The following is an 18114-nucleotide window of genomic DNA, read 5'->3' on the forward strand; positions in this document are numbered from 1 at the left end:
GATGGCCTGAAAATGCAAGACTGGAAACTCAGAAACTGGTGAGAGGGCTGGGGCCGTTATCTGGGTTAGAAGTGATGTGGAAATGAGCCGAAGTAGAGGTAGAGAATGGAGAGAGAAAAGGGTATCTGAGATGAGATAAAATCACAGGACTTGGCGACTGTTGGAGTGTGAGAAAGAGAAGGACAAGGGGAGGAAGGAGGCAAGGACGACAACTGTGTTGAAGTAGAGTGGGTTTAAAGGGGAGAGAGTCAGAGGGAGACAGACAGACAGACAAGAAACGAAGGTGGGAGGAGAGGTTGGCGCCTCATCGAACTCCAACATTGGAAGGGGAGAAGTGGAAGGAAATGCAGAGTTGGTGAGAGTTGGAAAAGCAAGACAGGGAAGAGTCGGGGCAAATCAAATGCCCCAGGGAGGTCAAGTGAAGTGAGAATGGTAACGAGGACAGAGACTGGGTTAAGAACCGGGAATAACTGCAGTTTCTGCTTTGGGTGTGGGACTGGACAGAGGAGTCTGGGATGGACAAGGGAATTATCTTTGTAGCCCTCGCAAGGCTTGGCGCCGACTAGGAACTCAACGAACGGCTGTTGGGTGAGAACAGAAACAGCGCACGAACCTCGGAACGCGACCTCACAGCTGCGGAGGGGCGGCCGGGGAAGGGGCGGGGCGGCCCGAGCGGCCAATCGGAGCCTGCGCCTCAGTTCCGGCCCCGCCCCTGACCCGCCCCCCGCCGCTCGCGGGCCGCCGGAGGCGCGCAGCCGCCCGTCTCCCGGAAGTGCGCCCGGAGCCGGCGCCGCGGGCCGAGGTGAGCGCGCGCGGGCTGGGCGGGCCTGGCCGCGGCCTCCCCGGGTCGGGCCTGGCGCCGCCCGCGTCCGCGCCGGCCTCGGCTGGGTCCCTGGGAGCGGCGGCGGGGTGGGCGGGCGCGCGCCTGTGCGACTGGGAGCGCGCGGGCGGCGGCGAGTGCGGGGGAGGGGCGGCGGGCTGTGAGTGGGCTCCGGCGGTGGAGACGCCCGTGCCCCGACCCAGCCCTGCGTCCCTGAGCCTGTGGGCGCCGCCGGACTCTCCCGCCACGTCGCTGGACTGGGACCCAAGACGGGCTCCTCCCTCCTGCCTTTCCCCAAAGGCTGGAAACGAGCCTCGGGAAGAGGGAACTCGCATGGGCTGATGGCCGGAATCTCTCTCCAGGGTGCCGTCGGCGGTGGGGGCAGAGGGTGGAGAATAGCTCCGGGGGAGCATTGCCCAGAGCCTTGCGGGGCTCGAGCAGCGGTGGCCTCCGGGGCGCTAAGTGCCCGGTGCCCCTCCCTCCTCCTCCAGCCGTTTGTGATACCCGCCCCCACAAATTTCCCAACGTTGGCAGCTCTCCTTCCCGACGCACAGGCGTTAGAGCTTTCTGGGTTTGAATTTGGCTGCCTCTGTGAGCCTCAGAGGTTCCTGATCTATAAACTTTAATATTTACCTTGCAGAGTGATGGTGAGGATTAGAAATGACACGAACAGGGCCCAAATGGAGCTGATACGTAGTATTAAAGAAAAAATTACTCAGACACTCGTTAGGCGTAAGGCAGACTTTATTCGGGGGGACTGCTACAGTGGGATTTTGCAGTAGCAGAGAGGAATTGGGCTGTCCTGTGAATACAGCAAGGGACAAGTGGAGAATTATAGCCAAGGAGCAGCGCAGGGGTTGGTGAGTGGAAAATTACTAAGAGGAAACTTGTGGGGTAAAGAGGGATTCAATCTAAACCGACTTGGCAGGAGTTTTGCTGAAGGCAGGCCAGGGTGATAAGGAATTTGATCAGGTGTCTAGGGTGTTCACATATCAAGGTTGGGGAATGTAGAATTTGATCAGATTTTAAAGGTGGGGGATTTTCCCTAAATGGGACCCAGGAAGATTCTGGCAATAACTGGACCAAAGGGGCCAATGACAGAGCCCAAGGGCCAGGCCTAGTCAAAAAGAAGATTCTGGAGCTTGACTAAAGTTTGGTCAATAGTAGGTGCACAACAAATGGTTACTTATATGTGTATATATAGTATGTATACTTACCTAGATGTACATTTTAAATTCATTCTAATTTGTTATAGCTTTAATAAGTATAACACTATACATTTAGGATAACTTAGAATTTTTTTCGTAACAGGAGCAGATTCTCATGAAGTCATTGTGATATAAACCCATAAACCATCTATAAGCAATTTAATTTTGAATAAATTTCAATAACTGAATAATTTATTTGAATAAATAAGCAATTTTTCTTGCCTTTATGTGAAAGTATAATTTGCTAAAATCAGATTTAAATATTTTATAAGGTTTATAATTTTCCCTAAATGTCATTTCCCCTAAATGTTCTCGCAACTGCTGTCTTAATTCAGGAACCAAATAAATTTGAGTAAGTCTACCCATCGGTCTCTTGCTATCTCAAATCTTTCTACTTGTTGTTTGAAACTCAGAAGCCAAACAGATTAACATAGTGAAGGATACTTGTATATTTTTTCGATTTTTAACCATATTTATTTAAAACTGTACATTTCCGTCTCAGTAGTGCTTTTGTGGTTTCCTACAATTTTGATATGTTGTGTTTTCATTATCATTCAATATGAAAATATATTTTAATTCATGATCTTTTTTTCTTTGAGCCTAGGTTATTTGAGTGTTATTTAATAATTTCTGTATATTGGCATTTTCTAGATATTTTATCGTTATTGATTTCTAATTGAATTGCACTGTAGTCAGAGAATATATACTTTAAGATTCCAGTCTTTTGAAACTTAATTATGCATGTAGTCTGTTTTGGTGAATGTTTCATATGCCTTGAAATGAATGTGTATTCTGCAGTTGATGGGTCTGTGTCAATTAGGTCAAGTTGGTTGATAGTGTTATTCAGATTTTCTGTATCCTCACTGATGTTTTGCTTGTCTACTTGTTCTGTCATTTCCTGGGAGAAGGCTGTTAAAATCTCTAGCTGTGATTGAGGATTTGTCCCTTTAGACCTGATATTAGGTGCATGTATGTTTAGGATTGTTTTGTGTTGTAGGTGATTTGACCCATTTATCATAATGAAATGTGCCTCTTTTTCTCTTTGTCTTGAATTCTCTAGGTCAGATGCTAATATAGCCATACCAGCTTTCATGTGCTTGCTGTTTGCACAGAATGTCTTTTTCCCACTATTTTATTTCTGAACTCTCTGTGTCTTTATATACAAAATCTCTCTTGTAGACAGCATATGGTTGGGTCTTGCTTTTTAAAATCTAACAATCTCTACTGTATAATACAAGTATTTAGTCCATTTACATTTAATGTAATTATTGATATGGTTGGATGTTAGTCTACATTTTCTTTTTTTTCCATTTGATCTTTCTGGTTTTTCTTCTTCTCTTTATCCTTTCCTATCACATTTTGGGTTATTGAATTTTTTAGTATTCCTTTATTGGCTTTTCAGCTATACCTCTGTATAATATTTTTACAGGTAGCAGTATGCATCCTTAAATGATCAAAGTTTACTTTAACTTATCAGAGTCTGCTTTAATATTGTACCACTTTATACTTCACAATTCACATTTCTCATTTCCTGCCTCTCAGTTAACACCTTTACACATCCCATTTGTCACCTGACACCGCCACTCACTTCCCACTTCCTGCTTCTCAATTAGCAGTTCATAAATGTAATAAGTGAACAACAGATTAATTCCATTTACCCCTTCCTTTATGCTATTTTTATATCTCTTACTTCTATTGATGTTGTGTTCTACTTATACTATTGTTATTTTTGCTTTTAACAATCAGTTGTCTTTTAAGGAAGTTAGAAGAAATAAAGCATAGTGTTCTATATTTATTCACCATATATTTACCGTTTTTGGAGATCTTCATTCCTTTTTGTAGATGAGTTTCCCTTCACCTGAAAGAATACCCTTTAGCATTTCTTGCAGTATAAGTCACTGGTGAAAAATTCTCCGAGTTTATTTATCTGAAAAATGTCTTTATTTTAATTCTTGTTTTTGAAAGATGCTTTTGTTGGATGTGGAGTTCTGGGTTGATGCTTCTTTTTCTAGAATTTGCATTTGGTTCTTTTTGTACTTTTTTGTTTTTGTGGGAATGATCTTTTTTTTAAAATTTAATTTTTATTGAGTTAATGATAGGTTACTATCTTGTGAAATTTCACTTGTACATTATTGTTTGTCAGTCATGTTGTAGGTGCACCCCTTTCCCTGGTAGCCACTAATCTGTTCTCTTTGTCTACATTTTTAAATTCCTCATATGAGTGGAGTCATACAGAGATTGTCCTTCTCTATCTGGCTTATTTCCCTTAACATAATTCCCTCAAGGTCCATCCATGTTGTTGCAAATGGGATGATTTTGTTACTTTTTACGGCTGAGTAGTATTCCATTGTATATATATACCACATCTTCTTTATCCAATCATCTGGTGATGGGACTTAGGTTGCTTCCGTGTCTTGGCTATTGTAAATAATGCTGCCATGAACATTGAGGTGCATGGGACTTTTGGAATTGCTGACTTCAAGCTCTCTGGATAGATACCCAGTAGTGGGATAGCTGGATCGTATGGTAGTTCTATTTTTAATGTTTTGAGGAATCTGCATACTGTTTTCCACAGTGGATGTACCAGTTTGCATTCCCATCGGCAGTGTATGAGGGTTCCTTTTTCTCCACAACCTCTCCAACATTTGTTACTTTTTGTTTTGGTTATTTTATCATTCTAATGGGTATAAGGTGATATCTTAGTGTAGTTTTGATTTGTATTTCCCTGATGATCAGCGATGATGAACATCTTTTCATGTGCCTATTGGCCATCCGTATATATTCTTTGGGGAAATGTCTGTTCATGTCTCCTGCCCATTTTTTGATCAGGTTGTTTGATTTTTTGTTGTTGAGTTGTGTGAGTTCTTTATATATTATGGATATTAACCCTTTCTTGGATGTATGACTTGAAAATATTTCTTCCCAGTTAGTGGGTTGTTTTTTTGTTTCAATCCTGTTTTCCTTTGCCTTGAAGAAGCTCTTTAGTCTGATGAAGTCCCATTTATTTATTCTTTCTATTGTTTCCCTTGTCTGAGAAGACATGGTGTCCGAAAAGATCCTTTTAATACTGATGTCAAAGAGTGTCCTGCCTGTATTTTCTTCCAGAAGCCTTATGGTTTCAGGTCTCACCTTTAGGTCCTTGATCCATTTTGAGTTTATTTTGGTGAATGCTGAAAAAGAATGGTCAATTTTCATTCTTTTACATGTGGCTTTCCAGTTTTCCCAGCAACATTTGTTGAAAAGACTTTCTTTTCTCCATTGTATGCCCTCAGTTCCTTTGTCGAAGATTAGCTGTCCATAGATGTGTGGTTTTATTTCTGGGCTTTCAATTCTGTTCCATTGATCTGTGCACCTGTTTTTGTACCAGTACCATGCTGTTTTGATTACTGTAGCTTTGTAGTATGCTTTGAAGTCAGGGATTGTGATGCCTCTAGGTTTGTTCTTTTTTCTCAGGATTGCTTTAGCAATTTGGGGTCTTTTGTTGCCCCATATGAATTTTAGGATTCTTTGTTCAATTTCTGTAAAGAATGTCATTGGGATTCTGATTGAGATAGCGTTGAATCTGTAGATTGTTTTAGTTAGAATGGACATTTTAACTATGTTTATTCTTCCAATCCATGTGCATGGAATGTCTTTCCATCTCTTTATTTTGTCATCCATTTCTTTCAGAAAAGCCTTGTAGTTTTCGTTGCATAGGTCTTTCACTTCCTTAGTTAAGTTCACCCTGAGATATTTTATTCTTTTTGTTTTGATTGTGAATGGTATTGTGTTCTTGAGTTCTTTTTCTGTTAGTTCCTTATTAGACTATAGAAATACTACTGATTTATGTAAATTGATTTTATACCCTGCAACTTTGTTGTAGTTGTTGATTACTTCTAAAAGTTTTCCAATGGATTCTTTGGGGTTTTCTTTTCTTTTCTTTTTTTTTAAAGATTGGCACCTAGGCTAACAACTGTTGCCAATCTTCTTTTTGTCTCCCCAAACCCCCCTGTACACAGTTGTATATCTTAGTTGCACATCCTTCTAGTTGTGGGATGTGGGACGCCACCTCAACGTGGCCTGACGAGTGGTGCCATGTCCGCGCCGAGGATCCGAACTCTGGGCCGCCGCAGCAGAGCACGCAAACTTAACCACTCAGCCATGGAACCAGCCCCTGGGGTTTTCTATATATAAGATCATGTTGTCTGCAAACAGTGAGAGTTTCACTTCCTGCCTCCCTATTTGGATTCCTCTTATTCCTTTTTCTTGCCTGATTACTCTGGCCAGTACCTCCAGTACTATGTTAAATAAGAGTGGTGATAGAAGGCATCATTGTCTCATTCCTGTTTTCAGGGGGATGGCGCTCAGTTTTTGCCCACTGAGTATGATGTTGGCTGTGGGTTTGTCATATATGGCTTTTATTAGGTTGAGGTAGTTCCCTTCTATCCCCATTTTGTTCAGAGTTTTTGTCATAAATGGCTGTTGGATCTTGTCAAATGCTTTCTCTGCATCTATTGAGATGATCATGTGGTTTTTATTCGTCAGTTTGTTGATGTGGTGTATCATGTTGATTGATTTGCGGATGTTGAACCATCCCTGTGTCCCTGGTATGAATCCCACTTGGTCATGATGTATGGTCCTTTTGATGAATTGCTGAATTCAGGTTGCCAAAATTTTGTTGAGAATTTTTGCATCTATGTTCATCAGCGATATTGGCCTGTAGTTCTCCTTTTTCGTGCTGTCCTTGTCAGGCTTTGGTATCACTGTGATGTTGGCCTCATAGAATGTGTTAGGAAGTGTTCCATCCTCTATAATTTTTTGGAATAGCTTAAAAATGATAGGTATTAAATCCTCTCTGAAAGTTTGGTAGAATTCCCCAGGAAAGCCATCTGGTCCTGGGGTTTTATTCTTTGGGATGCTTTTGATTGCTGTTTCAATCTCTTTCCTTGTGATTGGTTTGTTCAGATTGTCTGCTTCTTCTTGACTAAGCTTTGGTGATTGTAGGAGTCCAAGAATTTATCCATTTCCTCGAGGTTATCTGTTTTGTTGGTGTATAGTTTTTCGTAGTATTCTCTTATAATCCGTTGTATTTCTGCAGAGTCTGTTGTTATTTCTCCTTTTTCATTTCTGATTTTGTTTATTTGAGCGTTCTCTCTTTTTTCTTTGTAAGTCTGGGTAGGGCTTTGTCAATTTTATTTATCTTATCAAAGAACCAGCTCGTTGTTCCATTGATCCTTTCTACTGCCTTTTTTGTTTCAATAGCATCTATTTCTGCTCTGATTTTTATTATTTCTCTCCTTCTGCTGACTTTGGACTTTGGACTCTTTCTCTAATTCAGTTAGGTGTAGTTTAAGATTGCTTATTTGGGATTTTTCCTGTTTGTTAAGATGTGCCTGTATTGCAATGAATATTCCTCTTAATACAGCTTTTGCTGTATCCCGTATGAGTTGGTATGGCATGCTATCATTTTCATTTGTGTCCAGGTATTTTTGGATTTCTTCTTTAATTTCTTCAACGAGCCATTGCTTGTTCAATAGCATATTGTTTAGTCTCCACATCTTTGTTCCTTTCTCAGCTTTTCTCTTGTAATTAATTTCTAGCCTTATAGCATTATGATCTGAGAAGATGCTTGTTATTATTTCAATTTTTTAAAATTTGTAGAGGCTTGCCTTGTTTCCCAACATATGGTCTATCCTTGAGAATGTTCCATGCGTGCTTGAGAAGAATGTTTATTCTGCTGTTTTTGGATGAAGTGTTCTATATATGTCTATTTAGTCCAACTGTTTTAGCTTTTCATTTAGCTCCACTGTTTCCTTGTTGATTTTCTGTCTGAATGATCTGTCCATTGATGCGAGTGGGATGTTGAGGTCCCCTACTATTATTGTGCTATTTTTGATGTCTTCTTTTAGGTTTGTTAATAGCTGCTTTATGAACTTTGGTGCTCCTGTGTTGAGTGCATAGACATTTATAAGTGTTATTTCTTCTTGATGAAGTGTCCCTTTGATCATTATATTTTGGCGCTCTATGTCTCTCTTTACTTGCCTTATCTTGAAATCTGTTTTGTCTGATATAAGTATTGCCACAACTGCTTTCTTTTGTTTGCTATTAGCTTGGAGTATTGTCTTCCACCCCTTCACTCTGAGCCTGTGTTTCTCTTTGGAGCTGAGATGTGTTTCCTGGAGGCAACAAATTGTTGGATCTTGTTCTTTAATCCATCTTACCACTCTGTGTCATTTTATTGGAGAGTTCAATCCGTTTACATTGATGGTGATTATTGATGCATGAGGGCTTAATGCTGTCATTCTGTCACTCATTTTCTGGTTTTCCTGTGTTTCCTTTGTTTCTCGTCCTGTGTGCTTTAGCCTACCCATTGACTTCTGCAATTCCTTATGCTGGGTTTCTTAGCTTTTTCCTTATTTATGTTTTGTGTCTCTGTTCTGTTTTTTAGTTTAATGGCTACCCTGAAGTTTGTATTCAGAATCTCATGCATACCATAGACCATTTTCTGGTGGTCTCTTACTGCCTTAGCCTAAACTGATTCAGTCCCTTTCCTCCTCCCCTCGTAAATTATTATTTTCATCTCTTATTCCAACTTGTGTTGTGAGTTTGTGGTTAGAGTGATAACATTGTCTTTGCTTTGGTGATTTCCTTCCCTTTATCCTAATGTTGTAGTTGAATATTTGCTATCCTATTCTGATTCTATCTGTCTCCCTACTCTGTGTTTCGTGACCCCTTTTTCCCTTTTTTTCTTTTTTCAGGTATGAGGGCCTTCTTGAGGATTTCTTGTAGTGGAGGTCTTGTGGCTACGAAGTCCCTTAGCATTTGTTTGTCTGGAAAAGATTTAATTTCTCCCTCATATCTGAAGGATATTTTTGCTGGATAGAGTATTCTTGGCTGAAGATTTTTTATCCTTTAGTTTTGAATGTGTCATTCCAATCTTTCCTAGCTTGTAAGGTTTCTGTGGAGAAATCTGCTGAAAGTCTGATAGGGGTTCCTGTGTAGATTATTTTCTTCTGCCTTGCTGCCCTGAGTATTCTTTCTTTGTCATTCATTTTTGCCATTTTTACTACTTTATGCCTTGCAGTAGGTCTTTTTACATTGACAAATCTAGGAGATCTAACAGCTTCCTCCACACATATTTCTCTCTCAATCCCTAGATTTGGGAGGTTCTCTTCTATTATGTTGTTGAGCACACTTTCTGCTCCATTTTCCTTTTCCACGCCCTCAAGAATACCGATGATTCTTAAGTTGCCTTTTCTCATTGAGTCAGCTATTTCTCGGAGGTTTTCTTCAGTTTTTTAAATTTTTAGTTCTCTTTCTTCCTCTGTCTGGAGCCATTCAACCTGTCTATCTTCAATTATGCTAATTTGCTTCTTTATGATGTCTACATGGGCATTCAGGCAATCTCTATTCTGTTTTATCTGATCCATTGTATTTTTCATTTCTAGTATTTCTGATTGAGTCTTCTTTATAGTTTCAATCTCTTTTGTGAAGTAACTCCAGAACTCGTTGACTTGTTTCTCTATATTTCCCTTTACCTCATTGAGTTTTTCGATGATAGCTATTCTGAATTCATTGTCACTTAGTTTACCTATTTCCAATTCCTCAGGACATACTTCTGTGTTTTTATTGTTTTCCTTCTGGTCTGGAGCTTTTATAAATTGCTGGATGATAGAGAAACGGTTTTTACACATAATGCTATCATTTGGTTGCAGTTACAGGCTGTCACCACTAGATGGGGGTTGAGAGCTGCGCATTCTGAGCCTTTGGCCTTCAGCTGTGATGGCAGTGTGCAGCGCGGGTTGGGGGAGGAGGGGCACTTTCTCTCATGCGCACACCTGGATTCCAATCAGCTCTCACTCTCTGGTCTCCTGGGGCCTTGGCTTGATGGGGTACCCCTACACGAAAGCTTTCCCCTGTTAGAGGATTTCCGCTGCACGGGTCTGTGGGAGTCCTGGGTGATCCTGCAGATGCGCGGCCCCTACCCCGCTCCTTCCCTCTCAGAGCCTCCTGCCGCAGCTATCCCAGTCTCTAGGGGAGGGAGTGAAGTTCTCTCTTACCCCATTCCACCTCCTCCGATGGGGGGGGCTACAGCCTCTCCACCCTCTGTTGTTTCGCTGCTGTGGGATGATTTCTGTGCTATTAGGATTTTTTTGTTGGAATGTGGTCGTTCCTTATGGTTGTAATTCAGAGGGGAGAGAGTCCCTGGCGAGCTCACTCCACCATGATGCTGATGTCACCTCAGTGAAACTATTCTTGATGCTACTCTGCCCGGTCAGAACCGAGGGGCCTCAGAATGATCTTTTTTTAATTGAGGGAACATTGGTTTATAACATTATGTAAATTTCAGGTGTACGTCATTATATTTCGATTTGTGTGCAGATTACATCATGTTCACCACCCAAAGACTAATTACAATCCATCACCACACATGTGTCCCTAAATTACCCCTTTCACCCTTCTTTCTACCCTCTTCCCTCCTGGTAACCACCAATCCAATCTTTGCCTCCATGTGTTTGTTGTTGTTTTTATCTTTTATTTATGAGTGAGAACGTACGGTATTTGACTTTCTCCCTCTGACTTATTTTGCTTAGCATAATACCTTCAAGGTCCATCCATATTGTTGCACATGGCAAGATTGCATCTTTTTTTATGGCTGAGTAGCATTCTATTGTGTATAAATACCACATCTTCTTTATCCATTTGTCCCTTGATGAACACCTAGGTTGTTTCCAAGTCTTGGCTATTGTGAATAATGCTGCATTGACCATATGGGTGCATATATCTTTATGCATTCATGTTTTCATGTTCTTTGGATAAATACTCAGCAGTGGAGTAGCTGAATCGTATGGTAGTTTTATTCTTAATTTCTTGAGGAATCTCCATACTGTTTTCCATAGTGGCTGTACCAGTTTACACTCCCACTAGCAGTGTATGGGATTCCCTTTTCTCTACATCCTCTCCAACACTTGTTATTTCTTGTCTTGTTAATTATAGCCATTCTGACGGGTGTGAGGTGATATCTTATTGTAGTTTTGATTTGCATTTCCCTAATAATTAGTGATTTTGAATATCTTTTCATGTGCCTGTTGGTTGTCTGTATATTTTCTTTGGAGAAATGTCTGTTCAGATCTTTTGCCCATTTTTTACCTGGGCTGTTAGTTTCTTTGTTGTGGGATGTATGAGTTCTTTATATATCTTGGATATTAACCCCTTATCAGATACATGGCTTGCAAATTTCTTCTCCCAATTTTTAGGTTGTCCTTTTGTTTTGTTGATGCTTTCCTTTGCTGTGAAAAAGCTTTTTAATTTGATATAGTCCCATTTATTTTTTCTATTATTTCCCTTGCCCACTCAGAAATTGTACTTGAAAATATGCTGCTGAGACTGATGTCGAGGAAACTCCCTATGTTTCCTTCTAGAATTTTTATGATTTCAGGTCTTACATTCAAGTCTTTAATCCATTTTGAGTTAGTTTTTGTGTATGGTGTAAGATAATGGTCTACTTTCATTCTTTTGCATGTGGCTGTCCAGTTTTTCCAACATCATTTATTGAGGAGACTTTCCTTTCTCCATTATATGTTCTTGGCTCCCTTGTCGAAAATTAGTTGTCCATAGATGTATGGGTTTATTTCTGGACTCTCAATTCTGTTCCATTGATCTGTGTGTCTGTTTTTGTTCCAGTACCATGCTGTTTTGGCTTCTATAGCTTTGTAGAATATTTTGAAATCAGGGAGTGTGATACCTCCAGCTTTGTTCCTTTTTCTCAGTATTCCTTTGGCTATTCAGGGTCTTTTGTTGTTTCATATAAATTTTGGGATTCTTTGTTCTATTTCTGTGAAAAATGTCATTGGAACTTTGATAGGGATTGCATTGCATCTGTAGATTGCTTTAGGAAGTATGGACATTTTAACTACGTTAATTCTTCCAATGCAAAAGTATGGAATATCTTTCCATTTCTTTGTGTCTTTTTCATTTTCTTTCAACAATGTTGTATAGTTTTCAGTGTACAAGTCTTTCACCTCTTTGGTTAAATTTATTCCTAGGTATTTTATTCTTTTTGTTACAATTATAAATGGGATTGTATTTTTTGGGGTTTTTTTTTTTGCTGAGGAAGATTTTCCCTGAGCTAACATCTGCTGCCAATCTTCCTCTTTTAGCTTGAGGAAGTTTCACCCTGAGCTAACATCTGTGCCAGTCTGCCTCTATTTTGTGTATGAGTTGCCACCACAGCATGGCCGCTGATGAGTGGTGCAGGTCCATGCCTGGGGACTGAGCCTGGGCCCCCAAAGCGTAGTGTGCCAAACTTAAGCACTAGGCCAGGGGGCCAGCCCCTGCCATTGTATTCTTAATTTCTCCCTCTGCTACTTTGTTGTTAGAGTATAGAAACGCAATTGATTTTCATATATTGTTTTTGTATCCTGCAACTTTGCTGTATTCATTTATTATTTCTAAAAGTTTTTTGGTGGATTCTTTAGGGTTTTCTATATATAAAATCATGTCTTATGCAAACAGTGACAGTTTGACTTCTTCCTTTCCAATTTGGATCCCTGTTATTTCTTTTTCTTGTCTGATTGCTCTGGCTAGGGCTTCTAGCACTGTGTTAAATAAGAGTGGTGAAAGTGGGCATCCTTGTGTGGTTCCTGTTCTGAGAGGGATAGCTTTCAGGTTTTCTCCATTGAGTACAATATTAGCTGTGGGACTTTTTGTACTTTCTATTTCTCTGTGTAAAGTCTCTATCTCTTTAATTAAGACTATATTTTCCTTTGAGTCTTCCGTCCATCTTTTTCTCCTTAATTTTGAATCACATTTTTAATGTCTTTGTTTGGCTTTGTTTTTTAGTCTCCAGACATATAGATGCAGACGTAAAAGTGTTTTGAAGATGAGCTGTTTACCTGGAAACCCATAGTGAAAATGCTTCATGTGGCATATTTCATTCTTCTAGTTGGTCTGGACATTTGAAGACCAAGAGAGAATGTTGTAAAATAGTCAGTGATGGTGACAGTTTAGAAATGGTATAAGTGGTTTGCTTTGTGGCTTCAAGTTTACAATCTTTCAAAATAGAATAGTGTATCCACCGATTTCAGAAGTGTGGTGGTTGACTCCGAGGCTTCCCAGGTAGGGCGGGTGGATTTGTTCTTTCTGAAAATGTGTCCCTCTCCTCTGTATAGCACTTATTCTCGCTCCCTATCTAGTGTCCCTGTGAGAGACTCTGTGAAGACGTGGTTCTCCTCAGAGACAACTCCATCCCAGAAGCACTTCATCCAAAGGACTTTCCAAGCCAGATGATGCCTGTTGAGCTGGAGCAGGCACTAGTCCTGCTGCCGCCACTGGCGAAGACTGAGGACTCCCCATTCTCTGGACCAGATGCCATCCCTCGAGGGGAGCTCTGCAGCCCTGAGACAGCACGCCAGCGTTTCAGGCAGTTTCGTTACCAGGTGATGTCTGGGCCCCATGAGACCCTGAGACAACTTCGGAGGCTCTGTTTCCAGTGGCTGCAGCCAGACGTTCACACGAAGGAGCAGATCCTAGAGATCCTCATGTTGGAACAGTTCCTGACCATCCTGCCCGGGGAGATCCAGATGTGGGTGCGGAAACAGTGTCCAGGCAGCGGAGAGGAGGCAGTGACCCTTGTGGAGAGCTTGAAGGGAGACCCCCAGAGACTGTGGCAGTGGGTAAGCAGAGGGTATCATGATCTGTGAGTGAGCTACAGGGCTCCTCTGGGGTCTTCCCAGGTGTCTTGTTTTTTTTTTTTGACACTAAATGTATGGGGTTTTCCACACCAACAAGCAGTTCTCCAGGTCTCCGATACCAGCTGGGTATCCTACAATTCAATTCAGTTCTGACACTATCTGGGGATGGCTCAGACCCCACAGGGTAAGAATCCGTCTCAGAAGACTGCCCCCATTTCAGACATCAGTTGTAATGTTACCACCCCAGGGGGCTTCTCTGTTCACTACAACACATGCCAGTAATCAGGAGGCAAAGTGGTAGGAGCGAAAGGACTTTATAACAGCTTGCTAACAAGGGGGAAGATGGCCGACTCATGTCCCAAAGAACCATCTTACAGAACAAAGGCTACTGGCCAGTTATATATGGGGCTGGTCTGTGAGTGGGGCAGACATCTGGTCCCAGTTCCTGATAGTCCTTTGTTTTACTGGATCTGCATCAGAGAATGGAGCAGTACCCTATACCCCGATCTTTTAGTTGTCATAGATGATGGCTATCAGCATGGGCTCTCTGCTAGGGGTCATCACATTCCAAAGAAACTCAAAAGAACAAAGTTATTATCTTAAAGCAGCTGGGAGGGACCTCAAAGTCTAATCTACAGAGCATGTCTGGTCTAGTTAGTCAGAGATCATTTAAAGTTACGATATGGTTTCTTTTCTGTAATATGACTTCCTTTTTGTTAACCTTGTATTGAGCTGGTATCAATAAGTTGCAAGGCCGCCATACTAATGACTGACTGGCTATAAATTTGGAGGTTCCCACAACCTCATCCTCAGGTTCGGTAATTTGCTACGATGACTCATAGAACTCAGGAAAATACTTAACGTTTACCAGTTTTTTATAGAGAATGTGACTCAGGAACAGACAAATGGAGGAGACGGGGGTGGCACAGAGCTTCCCACGCCCTCTCTGGGCATGTCATTCTCCCAGCACTTCCATGTGTTCAACTCAGAAGCTCCCTGAACCCCACAGTTTAGGGTTTTTTATGGAGGTTTCATTACTTAGGCATGATTATTAATCACTGGCCAGTGGTAATTGAAAATTCTCTCCCTTCCCCAGAGGGTGAGAGCTGGGGCTGAAACTTCTAACCTAATCTCTTGGTTGGTTCCTCCATCTTGAAGCTTTCTAGGGGCCCACAGAGTCATCTCATTAGCATAAACTCAGGTATGGTTGAAAAGGGTTATTAAGAATAACAAAAGGCACTCCTATCCTTCAGGGAATTCCACCGGTTTTAGGAGCTCTGTGCCAGGAATCTGGGACAAAGACGGAATATGTATTTCTTATTCCACATCACTGATCCCCATACCTCACCTAATTCTAAGACTCTCTGTGACTCTCAACACTTTTTAGCCATTAGAGATTGAAGATAAAGTCTCCCATCGCATTCCATCTTTAGACTAGAATGTTTGAGAAGTTGTTCAGAAGACTCCTGAGTTTAATCGGTGGAGACTGTCCAGTAGAAACACAGTATTAGTGGCATGTCTTGAAGGTCTCCCAGGCCTGGTTCACGTGTCAGCTTTTGGCCTCTCTCAGGATGTTTCCCTCACTGGTTGCTGCTGGGCTGGAAAGAAAAGCTGGTTTTCTCTTTCCGTACTCTGCGTCCCTACTGCCTGCCACATGATCTGTTATAGAAGGTCAGCTTTGGATCTTTCAGAACACCTCGCTCTGCATCTTTCAGTAATTAGTACCATGTGGTCTCTAGATCAGCATCCAAGTTCTGGGACAGGAGATCTTATCAGAGAAGGTGGAATCTCCAAGCTGCCAAGGGGGGGAAGTGGAGCCCCATCTTGAAGTGGTGCCTCCGGAGCTGGGACTTCAGAGTTCACCCTCCGGGCCTGAGGAGCCACTCAGCCACATTGTGAAAGAGGAGTCTGACATGGAACAAGAATTAGGTGAGTGTGGTGCTCTCTTGGAGAAACTTGGGGACTGTAGTTAGTAGGCCAGAGTGAGCCGCTCAGATTGGGGTATCTCGGGAAAGTTTGGAGACAGGGTAGACTACGTGAATCCCTCTGAATTGGAGTTTCAAAGTCTGTAATTTAAACCATGTTATGACTGGGCCAGACCATTTGGATTTTGGTTGTGAGGAAGGAGGTGGAAGAAAATATGGGTGACATGGTTTGGAAGGATGCAGGGAGTTGGAGTTTGTTAGAGGGTAAACATGAGTTTTGAAATAATGGAGTGCGGAACAGGTATCAGTTCTAATTTGTGAGGATTTTTATCTGTACCTTCTGGGGAGTGGATGAGGAGGACATCTAGATTCTTCAGACCTCCTGCTTCTCATTTCAGTGATGGCTGCTTCCCAGCTTCCAGCCCAGCCTGAGGGAAGGCTCATGAGAGACCAGGACTTCGGAGCCTCACTTCTCCACACAGCACCTCAGGTGAGCTGGGTGCCCCTGTTTATCTTACCCCTGAACCAGGCTTTGAGGGTGTGTCCATAGTGAGGAGGATTGAAAAGGGAAGCATTCTCAGAAGTGGAGCGGAGGGGCCTTGCAAGGATAACGAGAATAATATATGTGGAATGAAACCTGAGTTTCACTGTTTCTCTAAGGCAGAATGTTTCCTAATTGTCATCTTGAATAATGAAATCTGGGCCCTGGAGGAAGTTGCTGTGAAGAGGTAATCTTGTCTCTATCCCACATACAGTTGGCTCTGTTTTCTTATTATCTTTGGGTTGTGCTAAGAAAAGACCGTATTTCATTTCCTAGTCTAGGCCTCTCACATAGGAGTCAGTTTGTGGTTTAGAATGGTTATGTTTACTGGGGGACAGGTGAATCTTATCCTCCCCCAAATTTCTGGAGGTATAATCGACAAACAGTAAACTGCATGTATTTAAAGTGTAGGGTTTGGTAAGTTTTTTGACATCTATATACACACATGAACCCATGATCACTATCAAGATAATAAACTTAGCCGTCACCCTCAAAGGTTTCCTTTTGCCATTTGTAATCTGTCCCTCCTGCCACTCTACACTCCTCCAGTCCTGAGGCACCTCCTAGTCTGCTTTCTGTCACCATACATTATTTGCATCATCTAAAATTTTGTGTAAAGTGGAATCATGCCATATGTACTCTTATCTTTGTTCTTCTCCATATAGTGTATATTTCTTGCTTACTTTTAATATTTTCTCACTGGCTTTAAACAATGGGTGTGTGATGAGTGTTGGAGTCATTTTCTTCATGTGTTTTTTGCTTGGGGCTCATTGAACTTGGATCTGTGTTTTCATAGTTTTTATCAAATTTGAAAATTTTTGGCCATTATTTCTTCAGGTGTTTTTTCTGTCTCTCTTCCTTCTCTGCTTCTTTGGGGACTCTGAGAATAATACACGTGGGATGTGAATAATGATAATGTGTATACATATACAGTCATGTACCACATAACAATATTTTGGTCAATGATGGACTACATATATGACTGGTGGTCCCATAAGATTATAATGGAGCTGAAAATTCCTATGGCCTAGTGACATCATAGCTATTGTAACATCTTAGTGCAATGCATTACTCATGTGTGATGCTGCTGATGTAAAAAGACCTACTGTACTGCCAGTCATATAAAAGTATAGCAAATACAATTATGTACAGTACATAATACAGTACTGATAATAAATGACCATGTTACTGGTTTACGTATTTATAGCTATGCTTTTTATTGTCATTTTAGAATGTACTCTTTCTACTCATAAAAAAAATTTTAGGGTAAAACAGTTGTTACGTCAGCAGCAGCCTCATACATCCCGTGTTTACTGTGTCTCTTGATTGCATCGTTTTCTCTCTTGCTTGATTTAATCTCATGTTTTTTGTTCATCACGGCCCCTAAGCATACAGAATCCATTGCTAATGTTGCCAGTAAGAGGCCACATTGAGTGATCGACCTGGAAATTAAAAGTGATTAAGGACTACAAAGGTGGAAAATCAATGATGGTTATTGCTTGCCAGTCAGGCATGTCCCATTACACCATAGCTGCAATCTTGAAGAACAAGAGCAAAGTGATGGAAGCTGTTAAAGGATCTGCTTCATTTAGGTTAAGGAGACCAACAAAAATTTGAGAAAGGCCTCTGTCAGACACGAGGAAAATTCTAATGACCTGGACACAGAAGTGCATCCCTCTCAACACCATGACGGTCACGGCCAAAACAAAAAGTTTGTTCACAGTGTTGAAAGAAAAGGCTGGACCTGACTGTGATGTTGAATTTACTGCTAGCTCTGGATGGTTTAAAAGGCAGCTGAAAAAGTTTTGGAAACTCTAGATGAGCTGATTATGGAGGAAAATTACTTGCCAGAGCAAATATTCAGTATTTCCTTATTCTGGAAACGGAAGCCTGAAAGGACTTTCATCCATAAGGAGGCCAAGTCAATGCCAGGTTTCAAGGCTTTTAA

General features: G+C 41.4%; 1 protein-coding gene across 4 annotated transcripts in view; it reads left to right on the forward strand.

Annotated features, from left to right (window-relative positions):
• The first annotated feature begins 718 nt into the window (after window positions 1-718).
• Window positions 719-18114, forward strand: part of ZNF18 (zinc finger protein 18) — a 30919-nt gene continuing 13523 nt past the window's right edge. For 2 of the 4 annotated variants that reach the window (XM_044744871.2, XM_070482322.1), the window contains exons 1-4: window positions 719-802; window positions 13203-13682; window positions 15440-15629; window positions 16024-16115. In XM_044744871.2, coding sequence (XP_044600806.1) covers window positions 13293-13682; window positions 15440-15629; window positions 16024-16115 — 672 coding nt within the window. In that variant the 5' untranslated portion in view covers window positions 719-802; window positions 13203-13292. Of the gene's footprint in view, window positions 803-912; window positions 1984-13202; window positions 13683-15439; window positions 15630-16023; window positions 16116-18114 lie in introns of those variants that run through there. The other 2 variants (XM_044744872.2, XM_014864173.3) reach the window with 2 other exon arrangements.

Source organism: Equus asinus, chromosome 13, assembly GCF_041296235.1.
Source record: "Equus asinus isolate D_3611 breed Donkey chromosome 13, EquAss-T2T_v2, whole genome shotgun sequence".
In the NCBI taxonomy this organism is placed as follows: domain Eukaryota; kingdom Metazoa; phylum Chordata; class Mammalia; order Perissodactyla; family Equidae; genus Equus; species Equus asinus.